The 18,073-nt window shown below is 39.7% G+C and overlaps 1 protein-coding gene and 1 non-coding gene across 5 annotated transcripts in view; one reads left to right on the forward strand and one right to left on the reverse strand.

Annotated features, from left to right (window-relative positions):
- Window positions 1-510: 510 nt before the first annotated feature.
- LOC120367791 (small nucleolar RNA SNORD55/SNORD39) lies at window positions 511-589 on the forward strand. Its single transcript, XR_005582075.1, has one exon. It is a non-coding gene; the product is annotated as a small nucleolar RNA SNORD55/SNORD39 (small nucleolar RNA).
- A 1,010-nt stretch (window positions 590-1,599) lies between these two features.
- The window catches only part of FNIP2 (folliculin interacting protein 2), a 142,604-nt gene continuing 126,130 nt past the window's right edge, over window positions 1,600-18,073 (reverse strand). For all 4 annotated transcript variants that reach the window (XM_039479128.2, XM_010338558.3, XM_010338556.3 and 1 more), the window contains 3 exons: window positions 11,290-11,490; window positions 7,060-7,175; window positions 1,600-5,149 (listed from right to left, as the gene is read on the reverse strand). In XM_039479128.2, the coding sequence (XP_039335062.1) occupies window positions 5,071-5,149; window positions 7,060-7,175; window positions 11,290-11,490 (396 nt within the window). In that variant the 3' untranslated portion in view covers window positions 1,600-5,070. The remainder of the gene's footprint in view (window positions 5,150-7,059; window positions 7,176-11,289; window positions 11,491-18,073) is intronic.

Consider the following 18,073-nt stretch of genomic DNA (forward strand, 5'->3'; position numbering starts at 1 on the left):
GACCAAATATCAGAGTACTATAGCCTAGCCAAGTTGACACATAAAATTAACCATCACAGGCTAGGCCTGGTGGCTCACGCCTATAATCCCAATGCTTTGGGAAGCTGAGGCAGGAAGATCCTGTAAGTCCTAGAGTTCAAGATCAGCCTGGGCAACAGAGTGAGACCCTGTCTCTACAAAAAAAAAAAAAATTTTTTTTTTAAAATTATCTGGGTGTGTTGGTGCATGCCTGTAGTCCCAACTACTTGGGAGGCTGAGACAGGAGGTTCACTTGAGGCCAGAAGTTTGAGGTTCCTGTGAGGTATGATCATGCCACTGTACTCCAGCCTTGGTGACAAAGTAAGACCTTGTCTCTTAAACAAACAAACAAAAAACCCTAACCATCACAGTACCCCTCCCTCTCATCTGTTGTGAGGATTAAATCAGGTTAACATACAAAAAACACCTGACAGAACGGTCCAAGCACTAGGGAAGCAAAAAGCACTGTGGTGTGCACGTGTGTTTAAATCCTTTTATCGATGGCATGATTTTAAAGCTGTTTCACCCGAGTGCACAGTGGGAAAACCAACCTTGGAGAGCTGAGCATGCAGGAAAAGGAAAAAAAAAAAAAAAAGCTCCTGGGAAAAATACTTGAAATTTTCATTTATCAGAAAGGATTTTGAAATATCTACTGTAATTTCCCCCATGGTCTTTAAGAGAACATAACTCAGTATAGCTTATGTTGGTACCAACAGTTGCATTCAATGGCATATTTTTTCCTGAGACCAGATGTATCAGTGGACATTGTCCCTTTTCACAGCAAATATTTTACAATGCCCCCTTATTACCCTAAAATAAAATTTACAAAGTACTCAATTTATATCAAACCAATATGGTACCCTATTGTAATTTAAAATAAATGTAAAAGTAATTTATAATACTACTTTAATCCATAACTATTGGGGCACTAGATTAGAAAATACAATGCAGTAGACAGATGAAGTAAGCGTCCACATACAGAGTCTTCATGAATGCAGTAGCTATGAGTGAAGACCGATAGAGACGTGCTGTATTGGTGACTCAAATTCCATGGGTACCAGAGCTGTTGGTAACACAGTTTTCCAAAAGTATGTCAATTCTTGGTAAAGACCAAGTGACCAATTCTTGTTAACATTCTAAACCTTACAAAGTAAAAATCCTCCCTCAATTTATACAACAGCTGCATTCCTGGAGAATGCATTATGTACTAAAATCATGTTAAACATATATTGTATTATGTACAGCAGAATTATCAGATCATTATAAATGGGCTTTCTTAGCCACATAAATGTCCAGCAGGACATTGAATGGTTACACAGGAGGTGGGACAGTTCCTCGTCCCGTGGGGCTATTTCTCGTGGTGCAGGACATTTTGCCTGTCACCTGAGCTCCCACCTTCTCTGTGTCAGTAATCCTAACCTGTCATTATGCTAACCAAAAATGTCCCCGCATTTCCAGAACACCCTGGTTGAAAACCACTAACATATATAATTGGCTTGTTTTCAGCATGAATTATTAGAAATGAAACCTCTATATTTGATTAAATGTAACACGCAAATCACTTGTAGCACCAGGAAAATGTTCAAGATAAATTCAAAAGGTTTATTGCACCAAATGCCACAGAAAAATGGATCAAAATAATACACAAACAAGTTTAAAAAAAATTCCCACACAATGACACTGGTATCTATTCAAACTGATCAAAAACGAAGTCCTATCAATTTCTCTTAGGGAGCTTCAAATAAGAAATTCCAGAATTTTCTCTTTTTTGAAATACCACTTAAGTTTAAGCATATTGCAATCTTGCTTTCAAGATATATGGTTCATCATGTTTTGACATTTAAAAATTAACATTCAGAGGGGACTGCTTGATTTAGGCAAAAATTATATTAAAATACCCTCTCCCCCAAGCACAATAAAAAACAAATTGTTCACATTTACCAAGAGAAGCTGAAGACATTTTCATTTTAACAGTGAAAGTATGCATGAACAAAATACTCTCAAAAGTACATAGTAGTGGAAAAATCCAGACATTTAAAAGAATTTTGGGATCACTTTATATTCTGTATTTTTATGTACAACCAACTCTAGTGAAGAACCTAAAAAGCTACAGACTAAATTTTTATAAAATCTCAGGACCTAATTACAAGAGCCCAAACAACAGTTTAGTATCATTTAGCAAGCCGGGGATTTTTTTCTCCCTCCAAAAAAGTTAATTTTGAAAAATATGGTTAAGTTTAAAAAGTTGCAGTGTGTAAACGGCAGTTCCATGGGATGTGAAAAGATTATAGTTACTTTCATTAAAAAACAGCACACTTCAGAAAAATGGATTGAAGCCTGTACAAAAAGCTATTTAACACTGATAAAAAATAAAATACTTTGGAATTATGCACAAGTATGGAAGCTACATTTTAATTTTTCATTGTCATAGTCTAAAACGTACACAATTACCTTTACATTCATTTCACTTATCGATTTATTAAAAATAAAACTGCAACATGCTAGAAAGAGGTCCATCACAGGGACATTTACGGACTTCTGCTCTGTCATGCCTCACTAGCTTGCTTAGAAAAGCAAGATGCTACAAAAGTTACACTCAACAGGTAAGACGTAATAAGTTGAAGAAACCCTAAAGGTGGAATCCTATCAACTGAGGTAGATTTCTTTTCTTTCTTTTTTAGAAAAATTTTTATTTTTTTCTTGAGGTGGGCATGGGAGTGGGTGGGATCCCTTTCTTGCCTCTGCGGCTAAGCCAGAATGAAGCCACTGGGTGGTGCACGATGTGTGAGCGGGTGGATCTCAACACAAGTCCATGAGTTGTTTTCTTTTTCGCTTTTAGGAAGAGGTTGAATTTAAGACAAAGAAACTTGAATGTTAAATATTTAAAGGATTATAAAAGAGCAGCAACATTCTTGGTCTATTTTTGTAGGCAACAGATATGAGGATTAGGTTCTGACTGGAATCCTGAGTGTCGCGGAGACAGCCCCCACACGTGACCCACCTGTTTTCCAACAGGCATTTTTCCAAGAGTGAGTTTTGGAACATTAAGAGGCAAATTTTCTCAGGCTTTGAGGGATCTGGGCTGAATTTTTTTTAATGTATAGAGTTTAGAACAAACCATTTAAAGCTCAGTGTCCCCTATATGGGTCTAATTATCAACAAGCCACTATGTCCACATTAGAATTGAACTGATTTTGTAACAAGTTATTTTCTGTGAAACCCTGGAAGGTGGTGAATGAGGGAAAGTGCCCAAAACATGTAAACAAGAAAAAAGGAACTAGAGACGAGGGGAATGCTTTAAACTGTAAAAGCTGTAACATCAGCTCTGACAGTTAACACGTAATGAGAAATGGATGTGGGGTGGGCTGAGCCACAGGTGAGGTTCCTTCTCTCTCTGTAACACAACAGCAAACAATGATGTGATGGAACTACAGAACACCAAAGTCAAATGCTAGGCAAAAGGAAATAGGAACACATTAAAAAGAATGAACATTTCCATTTTCAATGAATGACATAAAATGAAAATTAACCATCTTACAAATCTTAATACACTTATCTACATTTTGCATCATTAAAAAAAAAGGGGGGAAAGTAGCAGTTCTGATTTTTATCAAATAAAAAAATTGAAGTCATTCTAGTCCCTAATAGGGAAGTTACTTCATATTTCTTAGGTACAAAGACACATGAAAAGAACTGGAATTAATTCATAAAACAGTGGAAGGGAATCGGAGCCTGTTCAAGAACTACAAAGTGCTAACGCTGTTTAGCTTTGCTAGATTAGCTCCTTTTAATGACCAATGTTTTAAAGTCTTTTACTTTACCCTGGATATCAGTACATAGTCTGTTTCACGGTCAGTAAACTATAGTTTCTTTCATATTAACAAAAACAATTTTTTTTTGCATGAACTTTGGGAAATAATTCATTTTGGTAGGTTTTATACAATGGGTAAGTTAATTTCTGGAAAAATGTTTTGAAAAGGATGTAGGAATTAGAAGGCACAGAAATGATAATGTAAAAATTGAGATCATATATGGATTTTTTCTAGATGTTCAAGCTAATTGCTTTCATTAGTCATCCTGAACTGTTGCAGGTTTCATTTCCCACCAGGACCGCTGTGCCTTTTAAAGTAGAAATAGTTATTTGTATTAACTGTAAGAAAAAAGTGGCTTCAGCTGGAAGAACTTACCAACAGAAACACTCTTGAGCTTATAGAAATAACTTTGGTAAATGGCCTCTCTTAAAAAGGCTGCTGAAAGCTCTAAAATACAAGGATAAAACATGGTTTCAGACTGTACACTTTGCTGCTACAAACTACATCTTGATGGGATTAAGAGGCTACATTGATTCTTGGGTTTATTGCACCAACAATCCATCTCTGACCTACCTGTGGCTGCATCTGAAACAAGGTAAACTCCCAGAAGAAATGAAAACAGTGGGTCCCTAAAGCACTCTTCCCAACAGGCAATACTTTTACATGTCTTATGTCAAATAGTCAACTGCTACCGCCACTGGAGCTGAAGATGGCACAGTGTGGCTTTCTTCGTTTCACCCTGTGTAAAAAGCAAACCCTGACCTGGAATCCAAAGTCTGCGTTCTGACTGTCGTCTAAGAATAGCAACGTATGTTTTCTCCAGTTTGGGGAGCTCATGCTCAAACCTGGAAGCAGTTTCCTACTGGAATGTTATGTACACTGTCGACCTCCCCGCTCAAGTCACTTGTCCTTATTCTGCCCAAACAGCACAAGGCGATCTGTCCCAATAGCTTAGCGTTTAGTGTAGTGCTTATGTTTCCTCCTATCAAAAAGGTCTCTTTGATTCATGGGTAACAAATGGCCTGAAGTGTTCCAGACAATCACAAATGCCATTATGTCAAGTAAACCTAAGTCTTCAATGAAGCATCAGCTTGACAGCAAAAACACAAAACAAAAAGGTGGAATGACTGTTTCTGTTTGCTCTTCTCATGCTTTTGACATCACAGAGAGCTTATTCCTTTCTCCTTCCGTTGAGAATTTGATTTTTTTCTTCCAAGGAAGAACTATCCTGAGCTTTAGCTTATAAGAGTATTTGAGCCACATAAGGAGAATGAGTACTGGCAATAGCAGTCAACAGAGGCAGGTCGTTGGATTCAATCCTGAATATCGAGAAAAGAAAAGAATATTACTTGAAAATAGCATGAGAAAGTGTTATTTCTAGGTACCAAGTTTGAGTATCATTTAAAACTAATGAAAAAGCAAAGCAGAAGGAAGGATAATAAACTTATTCTTTTCATAAAATATTCCAGTGGACACTGACCAGGGAGGCAAAGGGAGAGAAACACAGGAAGTGTGTTGTGCCTGTGTGAGACATAAAGCTCTTTCATGGCAGGGGCCACCAGACTTTCTCACTTTCCTGTGTTCCCTGTATAACTTCATTGTATCATACTTTAAGGTTTTCTCATTACAAACTCATTCTTCCACTCCACACTCCTAAATGCATACTGATTTTTCACCTAAGGGCAGATTGCTCTTAGAAAAATGGTGATGGTAGCAATTTCTGAAACCTTGGGCATGTGTTCAAAGGTTATACGACTGAGATCCTCAGAAGATTCTGAGAGCAAGGTGACACTAAAAGATACCGAGTTAAGAGACATGGTAGTTTCAAACGGACACAGCACTGGCTGCCTCTCTTCCAGCTGAGGTGGATACAGTATGGGCACTGGCTAAATGATGTCAGGTGTCATTAAAAAAATTCAACTGTTTCAGTCTGTGGAATGTGTCCTAATTCTTTCCCTTGACTTTCTCAAAATAATAAAAAATTAAAACAGTATCTGGCATCACTTCATGGGGTTTTCTAGTTCGTCTCCAGTCATGCTACATACAGATCCGATTTCAGAGTGGACAGAAGTTCTCTAGCGCTTTTAGTCCTACTGGCCCTGACTGTGGGCGGAGGGGGATAAGGAAAGGATGAACATGGGCCCACTAATAAGGCACTAAGAGGACCTAGAGAAGAGCAAAGGGGAATCGCAGCTTATGATAACAGGTGCTGATGCACACCTGTGAGGGTCGAGGACCAGGGAAAGTCCTCGAAATGTAAGGTGCACATCGGCAGTGGACAGTCTAATAAGGCAGGATTGAAGTAAGAGGCTGCTAGAGAGAGAAACAAAAGCAAAGAAATCACAAAGAGGCATGTTGCAAGTTAACTGCAAAAGCAAACACCTTATAAGGGGGAAATACTTAGTAAATAAAGTATGTAAGAAAAATCTATGACAGGAAATGCCCAGAGCCAAATAGTACAGGCATCACATTCTGGGTGTGAAAGATGAAAAATCTGAGGAAAATACAAAGGCCCAGGTCTCTTAGCAGGCTTAGAGAATTTAAACGTCCACAATATAAACGATATTTTCTTGTCCTGAGTTTGGGGAATTGTCATCATGGATGAGCGGGGGGCAGTTCCCCAAATGGACAATGTCTTTGTTCTCTTTTGAAAAATCAAGCAGACAGTAAAACGAAGGTCAGAATTTCTTCCTCTAGAGAAGTTATAGCAAATACCCTCTGGAGGATGACAGGAAATTTTAGTATCACATGTCTCCTCTTCAGTGGGCTTATAATAAAGGAAGGAAACCGCTGTCACCCTGCAGACACTCAGGCAGGCTCAAGCCCAGAAGGGCCCTTCCTGCCACCGGGCGGAATGTGTGACCTGCTCCTCCTCCAGGAAGTGAAATGTAAACACCAGCTGCTGCTGCATGTCCCACAGCTTGTGACTTCAGCACCTTACTCAGTTACTGGAAACGGGCAGTGTGGGATTAAATTTTCTTTTCAAGCCTAAGATAATCCACGCAGAGGAGTAACAGAGCACCACCAGCCTAAACCCCTGCGATTGTTTGGGGCGTATGAAGCCCAGTATCAATCAGATACAAGGAACATGCTGTTCACAGGGGAGCTGCAGAGGCATGTATCTGATGGACTCCACATACTTTGATGGGTGACCAGGGCCTGAGTTTACGTTGGCACAGGCTGAACACATCAGTGGGTACAATGCTTCACAGCACTTCACAGAACTCACCCCAGTACGACACCTAATTCTTTCACATGGACTCGTGTGTGTCCCCGGAGATACTCAGACAGCATTTTGCTTTTAAGGTACATCTCCTGTAGTCTGTCTTCAAGATGCATGATGCACTGCAAAGCCAAGAACATTCATAATGAGGAAGAGAAGTCAAATATCTGCCAATATTTAAAGAATTTCCTTAATTCATTTCTAACTATATAGTTTCAATCTCATCCGTTTCAAATACACTTACAAAATCACAAGCCATCACAAACCCTACCGCTACCAGGTATAAGAATAGGTTCTTGTAAAACAAAACTTACTTTTGCTAACTATTAAGATTTACATATGTATTATTCTGGTCTTCTTAAGTATTTTTTCATAGTTGAAATCATTCCGAAAGTACATTCCTTGCCTTTAAACACTTTATAATAATCCTTTCCCACATTATTAAGAACTCTTTATTGATATAATTTTTATAGCTAAACAATCTTGAGAATGTGAATTTACACTTACCCACATAGCAATTTGCATTTTTGTTCTTATAAATAATTTAGTAAACAGTATCTCTTTTGTTTTCTCCTCCCAGTATCTCAGATTATTCTGGCCCAATGCATTTCCACAGGAGACTGACTGGAATAGGTCACTTTGAACCTGCCCCACAGCATTTTTTTTTTTTTCTTCAAGAATATATTTTAACTAGGTCTTTAGTAACAATAAAGAAAAGGCAATTATTTTCAGGACATCTTTTCCCTTGGAATGGTGTTCTGCTGCATTTTTTAGGGACTAGCAACCATCTGTGTCTTTCACCAGAGGCAAATGCTTTTGCATTTGGCAGGCAGAGCTACCCAAGCAGCTTCAGTAAGACACCTGATGGCTTTGGCAACGGTAATTCCATCATACATAATTTTCTTCTAGACCATTAGGCCTGTTATTTTCAAGGTAAAAAAATTAACAGATGCATTTGAAAATGTTGATCTTGACCATCTGGGCTGATCAGTGGCATGGAAAAATATCTATGAGAGATGCAATGTTTTCAGTTTTTCATTGGTTTAAAATCTTAAATGCATTGTGTCAGGTGGATGAAACACAACTGCTAAGTGACTAAGAGTTATAAAGCAAGAGAGATTTCACCAATTCTCATAGAAATGCTCCTCCAAGTAAACAAAGTGGTGAAAGGATCTCTAATTAGCTTTCAGTTCCTTATGGAGTGAAACAGAAAATTTTCAATAAGAGTTACAAAATATTAAAAAGTATTCATATTACATTGAATCCTTTCTCTTTTGAAAAAGTAATTACAGTGTTTACAGTCTGAAAACTATATGATGCAATGTGAAAATAAGAACTCTGGTCTATATGTATATATACTAGACATGAAATCCAAGCATTTAGACAACTTTTAGCCAGGCACAGTGGCTCATGCATGTAATCCCAGCACTTTGGGAGGCTAAGGTAGGAGGATTACTTGAGTCCAGGAGCTCGAGACCAGCCTAGGCAACATAGTGAGACCCTGTCTCCACAAAAATTAAAAAATTACCTGGGCATAGTGGCATACACCTGTAGTCCTAACTACTTGGGAGGCTGAGGTAGCAAAATTGCTTGAGCCCAGGAGGTCAAGGCTGCAGTGAGCCCAGATCATGCTACTGCACTATGGCTTGGGTAACAAAATGAGACTCTGTCTCAAAAAAAAAAAAAAAAAAAAAAAAAAAAAAACCATTAAAAAAAATACTTGAGTATTAAATCGAACAGTGCTGGGGGCTTTCTAATTCCCCTTTCTGGGATTTTATTGGATTTCTCCAATTTTTAATTTCCGAAATTTCAAATAGCTACTTTCACTTTTTGTATTGAAGGTTCTAAAAGCCATTTAAATCACAGGTTCCATTCAAGTGATTTTTTTTTTTAAGTGAATTTTAAATTGCAGGTAAAATTTTCTTTCATCTTGGTTTTGTTAGGTTAAATAAGGCTTTCATACTACTAAGTGCTTGAACATACTTCTGTCCAAATGAAGTAAAAAGAATTAACTATAATTGCTTTGATAACCAAGATACCAATTATGACAAGATCTATGTATCATAGAATGAAATACAAAAGTTTGGCAAATACTTTAAGATTTATAACTATGAAGCCTAATACACATTCCTTCCCTTACAGAAAAGGAAACATTAGCCTCTAAATCAGCATAACTCAACCTGCTTCTAGAAGGAAAAATGGCCTACAACTGTAGAATGAAAAGTAAGATCATAATCCATAAATGCTTCTCATACTGCCCCAGGACAGATGTCTTCCAAGAGTATGCTTCAGCTTAACATACAGAGTTTGGAAAATAAAGAGAGTGTGGAAAAAAAGGTGTTGTCAGTCTTTGCAATCATTCATGAAACTAATTGTTATTAACTATCATACTAACAGTAGCTGTTTACTGAATGCTTATAACATCTAACACCATTCCAAATGCTGTATGTTAATTCTCTTAATATAATCTCATAACCATATGAGATGGGTTCTATTATTTCCCCAGCTTTGCAGATAAGGAAATTGAGGCTTTGAAAGGTTACATGGTTAGGAAAGAGCAGAACTTGTATTTAACTCCAGGCTGTTGGACTCTAAAGCTAACATATATGGCCTTTAAAGTATCTTATATTGGCATGGTGCTTTGGCAGTAAAAAGCAGTTATCACATTCCTAATTTTCAGAAGATTCTCACAAAACCCTTGTTGAACAGGTACTATCTTCATTTTACAAATAAGAAAGCTGAGGCTTGGAGAGTCTCAGGATTGCCCATTGTAACACAACTAACCAATGGCAAAGCCTAGACCATAACCCAGCTACGCAGTGTGGTCCTCCTGCCTTGCCACGCTGTCAGGACTTTGATAACAACTAGATGGTATTCGGAGCACCTTCTTCAAAGCCATAAAAGTCTTGACTCTTTTTAAGGAATGGGTACATGTATAGATTCAGTCATAAAAACCCAGGCCAGTGACCACTGCATTTGCAATTAGCGTAGGTAATTAATGTTCAAAAGCTTCCTGCTTTGTTGAGTAAACAGGTTGGCATCATTTTTGGAGGCCAGGAGGCAGACAACAGCTATTCTGGGTTTGGGCTGTGCTTCAGAGAACAGTGCTATGCAGACTCTTTCCTGACACACCTGTCTCGAAGGTCAGCCCATCCAGGCTTTAACTAGCTGTATGCCATATGCCCATAAGCTTCTCTCTCTCTCTCAAGTGTTCATCATCACTAGAAACGCTTTTCTTCTTTTGAAACCTTTCCCCCTCCCTCTCTAAATGTATTTTCTCTTTCTTTCAATTTCTCAGCACATACACAGATTCGGAAAAGATCTTTTGTTGTGGATGTTAATTCCAGTGGCTAGCAGGGAGCTACTGACAGCTTTCTAAGAGTTTATAGGCTCTGTTTGTTGTTTGTATTTAAAGCATTGTTATGAAAGTGATTTTAAAATTCCATTTGGAAAGAAACAATTAGGCCAGGTGCGGTGGCTCACACCTGTAATCCCAGCACTTTGGGAGGCAGAGGCGGGCTGATTGCTTGAGCCCAGGAATTCGAGACCAGCCTGAGCAACACGGCAAAACCTGTCTCTACAAGAAATACAAAAATTAGCTGGCGTGGTGGCACATGCCTGTGGTCCCAGCTACTCAGGAGGGTGAGGTGGGAGGATCGCTTGAGCACAGGAGGCATAGGTTGCAGTGAGTGAAGATCACCCCATCATATCACTGCAGCCTGGGTGACAGAGTAAGACCCTATCTCAAAAAAAAAAAAAAAAAAAAAGCAACAATTGATATTACATGTGTATAGTACTTCCAAATTTGAAATGTTTGCACAAACCATACTCTATTTTATCCTTAACACCTTTGTGAAAATGTTCACTTAACAGAGGGAACTACAATCCTTTTACAAACTGGCCTACTTATTTTAATGCCAATCTAATAAAAGGAGAACTCATGAGTTCCCCAGTACATGATTTACAATTTCCTTTTATGCTTGATCTCTCCACCCGTTCCTTATTTACTGCACCATATATCTTGTTCCAAAAAATTCCAGTGCTACTCCTTGTTATTTGTTTCATGGAAGAGCTACTGTTACTGAAATCTATCCTGTTGCTGGTTTTATGTTGCATGTTCTAGTTTTAGTTATGCCAACCTCCAATAAACTTTTGAGTTTGTGATTGTATAAGCAAAATGTCATTAAAAGTATTTTAAAACTGTATTTCTTTGGTGATGTAAGAACCAGTACTTACAAAATCAGCAGGGAGGTGAAGCTTGTAGAGCTGTAAGATGGACTGAAGCAAACTGGACACCTGACTAGAGACCAGGACATCCTGGCCTAGTTTCATGTTGTCTGTTGCTTTCCTCTGACTCGTAGCTACCTGCACACTCCATTTATCCGTGTCTGCGATAATACAGACAGCTTCAGCTATTGGCTCATCCAACACTGGATGCTGAAAGAGAAACACAGTAGGTCAACTTCCCACCATACCTCCGAGTGATGATCAGAATGTCCGCAGTCTTTTTGTTTGGCGTTACACTAACAGTTTAGAAGTTGGAGGTAGGAGCTACAGAAATTTGGAGCTTTACAGGGACTCAAAGAGGAGTGTCATTAAATCATTATTTTAAATTAATTTCATAAAACTGCATTTAATCCTTTTTTTCCCTTACACCTAGGAGGTTTGCTATAACCATTGTTAAATGTTCACAGAAAGCAAAAAGATACATGCCGTCACTACAGTTCAGGATATTAAAATTCATTTCTTTTTGAAAGGATGCACTCTCCTTTGAAAATGGGGAAAGTGTACGTAAGGTGTAGGATATTCCATCCTCATTTCCCTAATAACAAAGCTAGGCAGGATAACTGAGTATTTCCTTAAAGTTACAGCTTTAATCATGAAGCAAAGTTGGGTAACTGTGTGTGCTACGTATACAAATCATCTCTAATAACCATCTAAAATCACCAGGTGAATCCAAAGGGTCAAAGTTTCACTACTGATAAATAATAATTAAAATGTGAAATTCTTGACAGCTGGGCAGTTATGAATACAGCAGATTTAACAACTGGTAAATTGTGCCATAGGGTAAATAGGGTAAACATTGAAGCCATCACAAGGACTTTTTAAAAAAATCTAATTTCCCAAAACAAAGTGTAACTGCTTGGGAGGGGTGGGTGGGGGAGGGGGAGACTAGAGAGAGCCAGAGACAGAGAGACCTGCTTCAAAGCCAATGCACATAGGCACAGTTTCCTAACCCTCATTACCAAGGAATATTAGTACTGGCTGCATCTGTCCTTAACCCTTTCTACTATCCTGGGGTGACTGCTTGATTTTTTTGGCTGCTTAAATAACTTCCTCCAATAAATCCATCTGAATTTGCCTTTGAAGAATGGTCTGTCTTAGATAAGGCCCAGTGAGACTGCAATCAGGCGTCCACCCTTCCGTCCATCAAGGTGTGGTTGTATGGCCCAAGCTACGCCAGCTGGATGCTCCTTGGAGAAAGGAAAATTCCTGGGAAATCCTTGTGGGTACTACAGAAGACCAAAAGTCCCTGGCACCACCATATTCCTTCTCAGACAGCATTAGTAAAGGCCTGGTGAGACTTAGTACAAACACCTTCAAATAGTTCATGGTTCCTGGAACTCCAGAATTGCTTTGTTGCCTATTTCAACCCTCATTCTTTGGTTTTCTCATCAATTCTATATATTCTCGATATTCTTCCACTAAAGTCGCTCCTGTAAACAAGAGTTACTAACTGCAACAAAGAACCCAAAGAGATACACAACTTTGCCACAGGACCATGGTTACCTGTGATTTTTACAACTTAAGCCAAGTAGTGGGAAGGCTGCAAATACAAATCAAAGACGCGTGGTGCCACACTGTAATTTTAACAGGTGATCTGACTCCCTAGTCTTAGACTCTGTGATTAAAAGAGGAGCCTGGGCAGCTTCATATTCCTGCTCACAAATGGGGAAGAGAGTGGTGAGATGAATGAAAACTTCGTGGGGACCAGCAGTTTTTCCTACTATTGTCTAAGGGGGAATAGTAGGAAAAATATAAGCCCTATTATCAGAGTTTATATTTTTTCCATTGAAAGGAACAGGCAAAGTCTAAGGTTCAATATTTATCTGTTCAAATAGTTTTAAATATGAGATCTAAAGAATTTGATAAAGTATACTTTGAATTCATAAAGCCCAGTTTCCCAAGATAGTTCTCGTTTTGTAGAATTATTAATTGAAGAGAACAAAGATTTTCTTACATGCATAATGACCTCCTCACCATTTTCAACCAAAGGTAATGACCCTTTCACCCCGACGCTTCTTACATAGGCATATATACACTCTCCACAATGGACACCTAAAGACACAGGGCCTTGGTGACTTCTCTTTACAAGTTCCTCCAAGGTCTTGTTCATCAGTGTGTCATAAATTTATCGCAAGATGCCATCAATCTGTCTGGTCCTTATGAAAAAAAAAAAAAAAAGGAAATTTGAACACTTAAAATATTTGTATTTGGGGTTCAAGCTCCTTCACTGCTTTGCATCTGTTAGAAATCCACAACATGCTGGTCATGCCATGGAACAGATCTGTATTAGGGACCGTTCCCTCATACTGACCATATGTCAACATACAATGAGTTGAACATACACCTGTCACCTTTCACAGTGAATTCTGGCTTTTGTGAGGGGAAGGGGGAGGAGGAGGACTGATTTGCAGTAGGTAATTTGGCCCTAGGTTCAAATCAAACTTAGTCTTCTAAATGATCTTCCCACCGCAGTGATAGGGAAGGGAAAAGTGTGCCAATCCCCTTATCCAACAGTGCAGGGACTATAAATTATATGGTACCACTACCAACATAAAGGGCTTTGTTTTAAGCAACTAATTGCTGGGATAAGAACCAAGAAGCGTACTAGGAAGGTGATGGATGGAAGATTCTAAAACTCTTACCTGCTTAGTTACTTTTAAAATAATTGAGCCAACCTCTCTGCCCCTTTTTGTTACTGATATAACCTAGGCTTGCAGAATTTTCATGTAAAAACATGAAAAATGAGCACAAGTCTTTTTATTTATTTTTTAGAGACAAGAGGTTACTTTTGCCCAGGCTGGAGTGCAGAAGTCTGATCACAGTTCATAGTAACCTCAAGCTTCTGGGCTCAAGTGATCCTCCTGCCTCAGCTTCCCAAGCAGCTGGGACTACAGACATGTGCCACCACACCTGGCTAATTAAAAGAATTTTTTTTTGTAGAGATGGGGTCTTGCTATGTTGCCCAGCCTAGTCTCAAACTCCTGGCTTCAAGCGCTCCTCCCACCTCTGCCTCCAAAGAACAGGGATTATAGCTGTGAGCCACTCCATTTGGCCTCTAAAGTTTCTTATTTTATTTATTTTTTTTGAGACAGTTTTGTTCTGTTGCCAGGCTAGAGTGAAGTGGTGCAATCTCGGCTCACTGCAACACCTGCCTCCTGGGTTCAAGCAATTTTCATGTCTCCTGGGTAGCTAGAACACAGGTGTGTACCACTATACCCAGCTAATTTTTATATTTTTAATAGAGACAGGGTTTTGCTGTGTTTGCCAGGCTGGTCTCAAACTCCTGGCCTCAAGTGATCTGCCTGCCTCAACCTCCGAAAATGCTGGGACTACAGGCTCACAAGTAATTTTTAAATCACTGGAGCAAAGAGGCAGAATTCTGAGGCAGAGACTTGAGTAAAGACTTAAGAATAATGTCTAAAGATGGAGGCAAACTGACAAATCTTCTCTCTGCATCCTTAGCCTCTAGCACAGGAGCTGGCATTTGAAAAATGTTACTTGCTGAATGAAAATGAAACAGATTAAAACACAAGCAAATGACAAGAGTTGGTGAGCATCTTGTGTTCCCTACAGCGTGGATCGCTGACTTTCATGCATGCAGGCCCCAGGAACAGAAAAGAACCAGTAGAACATTTTCAAAAGAGCATCTTAAAAAAAAATACTCCAAGAATTACACATTCTCAGGCTATTAAATACATACCACACAATTCTCTGAATCAATCCAATTGCCTCCATCTAATTATATCACTTAGTAGCTACTTACTTATCTACTAAAGAATAAACAACTTTTAAAGAAAGAACAAACTAGAGGGGAGTCTAAATATTCAAGAAAAAGAAATGAATGCTGGAAAGAGATAAAAATATCATCAGCTACTTTAGTTACAATGCAAAGGACAGCGGAGCCACTGCTGGCCATCCCTGATCAGGCCTGAACTTGCACTGGGTCAGAGAGTTGAAGCTGAAGTTCTGGTGACTGGAGATTTCTGATAATCTTTCCAAAGGAAACTCCTCCCCATTAGAGAGTGGGCAGTGTAAACAGACTTACCAGTTAATCTCTAGGTTTTCAGAATTTAAAGAACTCTAAGATCCAGAAAACTATGTTTGGATTTGTCGCAGAAATATATACCGGCACATACCTTATGCCCTGGAATTCAATTTAACATTTCTCTTATGAGGACACTTTGTTTTTGTTTGTTTGTTTTTGAGAAAGAGTCTCTCTTTGTCTCCCAGGCTGGGGTGCAGCGGTGCGTTCTCGGCTCACTACAACCTCCGCCTCCTGGGCTCAAGCAATTCTCCTGCCTCATCCTCCTGGGTAGCTGGGATTACAGGAACCTGCCACCATGCCTGGCTAATGTTTTGTATTTTTGGTAGAGATGAGGTTTCACTGTGTTGGCCAGGCTGCTCTCAAACTCCTGACCTCAAGTGATTGACCCACCTTGGCCTCCCAAAGTGCTGGGATTACAGGCGTGAATCACCATGCCTGGCTGGGAAGACTATTTTTAAGGCATCTATAGAACCACAGTAAACAAACACTGAATTATATGTATGCTTCTTTATAATACTATTTCTTACAGCTATACCTTAATAGAAGTTAGTAAATAGTAAAACCTGTCAAGTAAGTTTTTTCAGTTTACAATTTTATCAAGTTCATGTGCATAGCAGGTTTCATACATACACTTATTTGCAGGAACATACATGTAGCAGTTTTTGTTTTTTTTTTTTTTTTGAGACAGTCTCACTCTGTCACCCAGTGCTGGAGTGCAGTGGTGCAATCTCGGCTCACTGCAACCTCCACCTCCTGGATCCAAGCGATTCTCCTGCCTCAGCCTCCGGAGTAGCTGGGACCACAGGTGCGTGCCACCACGCCTGCCTAATTTTTTGTATTTTTAGTAGAGGCAGGGTTTCATGGTGTTAGCCAGAATGGTCTCGATCTCCTGACCTTGTGATCTGTCCCCCTCGGCCACCCAAAGTGCTAGGATTATAGGCGTGAGCCACTACACCCGGCCCACATGTAGCAGTATTTTTAAGAAATTAAGTACTCCAAAAAATGCGAACCTAAGATTGACTGATTTAAACACCTATGAAAAGCCTGATCCACCATCTGCTATTCTTAGAACCTGGAGTTTGGGCATGGGGACTAAAGAAAAGGAATAGGAAGGAGGGGCGTGGCTGTACCCCAACGCCGACAACTGAACCATGGTGAGCCTCACTTTGGCCTCCCAAACACCTTAAGGAAAAGGGAGATATGATCTGGATACCTGTTGGTTTAGTAAGATTACCTGGCAAAATTCCTCTTCTTAATGTTAAAATCTTTTTTCCCAAAGGTTTTTTTTTTTTTTTTTTTTTTACCTTGACTATCTCTAGAAAAACAAACCAAAAAGTCCACATTGTACTGTTACCTTTTTAAAAGTTCTCCTGCAAACCATTATTGTCTCAGATTAATCAGGTCCTCCGATGTAAGAGTTCCAAATGAAAATCTGAGAGAAATACTAATATTAAATATAGTCATTTCCATTTAAAATGCCCGTTTGAGAAACTTTACAAACCTGATGGATGCTGACATACATCAATTTCCCTCTTCTCTCTCAAGCTAAGGAGCCGATGTTTTTTCTTTTCTTTTCTTTTCTTTTCTTTTTTTTTTTGAGACGGAGTTTCGCCCTTGTTACCCAGGCTGGAGTGCAATGGCGCGATCTCGGCTCACCGCAACCTCCGCCTCCTGGGCTCAGGCAATTCTCCTGCCTCAGCCTCCTGAGTAGCTGGGATTACAGGCACGTGCCACCATGCCCAGCTAATTTTTTGCACTTTTAGTAGAGACGGGGTTTCACCATGTTGACCAGGATGGTCTCAATCTCTCGACCTCGTGATCCACCCGCCTCGGCCTCCCAAAGTGCTGGGATTACAGGCTTGAGCCACCGCGCCCAGCCTTTTCTTTTCTTTTTTTTGAGACAGAGTCTCACTCTGTTGCCCAGGCTGGAATGCAATGGTACGATCTCGACTCACCGCAACCTCTGCTTCCCAGGCTCAAATGAGTCTCGTGCCTCAGCTTCCCGAGTAGCTGGGGCTACAGGCACATCACCATACCCAGCTAATTTTTGTATTTTTTTAGTAGAGGTGGGGTTGCGCCATGTTGGCCAGGCTGGTTGTAAACTCCTGGCCTCAAGTGATCCACCTCCCTTTACCTGGCCAAGAGCTGATGGTTTTAAGTGTGGTACTTCCTCACATGCGCTCGCTCTCTCTCCTGCCACCTTGTGAAGAAGGTACTTGCTTCTCCTCCAGCATGCAGAACTGAGAGTCAATTAAGCCTCTTTCTTTTATAAATTGCCCAATCTTGGGCAGTATTTAACAGCGGTGTGAAAATGGGACTCATACAGCCTCCTTCTCCAGGCCAAAAAGACTCTTGCTCTTACCTCAGGTTGTGCCCAGAATGTCTTCCCTGCCACCCCATCTCAAGTCTACAATCCCTCGAGGACCCGGCTTGGGTCCACCCCTTGCCCTGGAAACCTTCCCCCTACACATCGCACTGCTCTTCCTCTGACCTCTGAGAACACTTGCTGTCCACACCATTCATTTAGGCATTTCATCACACAGTGTCTTCACTTGTTCCTGATTTCACGTTTGTTTACTCAGTGATTTTATAAGTAATTCAAGGAGCAAACTTATATTTCTTTTTCTTCTGTGGCCTTTGAAAGAAACATAACAAAGTGCTGGGCATGTGCAAAATATCATACATAAT

Source organism: Saimiri boliviensis, chromosome 3 (assembly GCF_048565385.1).
Source record: "Saimiri boliviensis isolate mSaiBol1 chromosome 3, mSaiBol1.pri, whole genome shotgun sequence".
Taxonomy (NCBI): Eukaryota; Metazoa; Chordata; class Mammalia; order Primates; family Cebidae; genus Saimiri; species Saimiri boliviensis.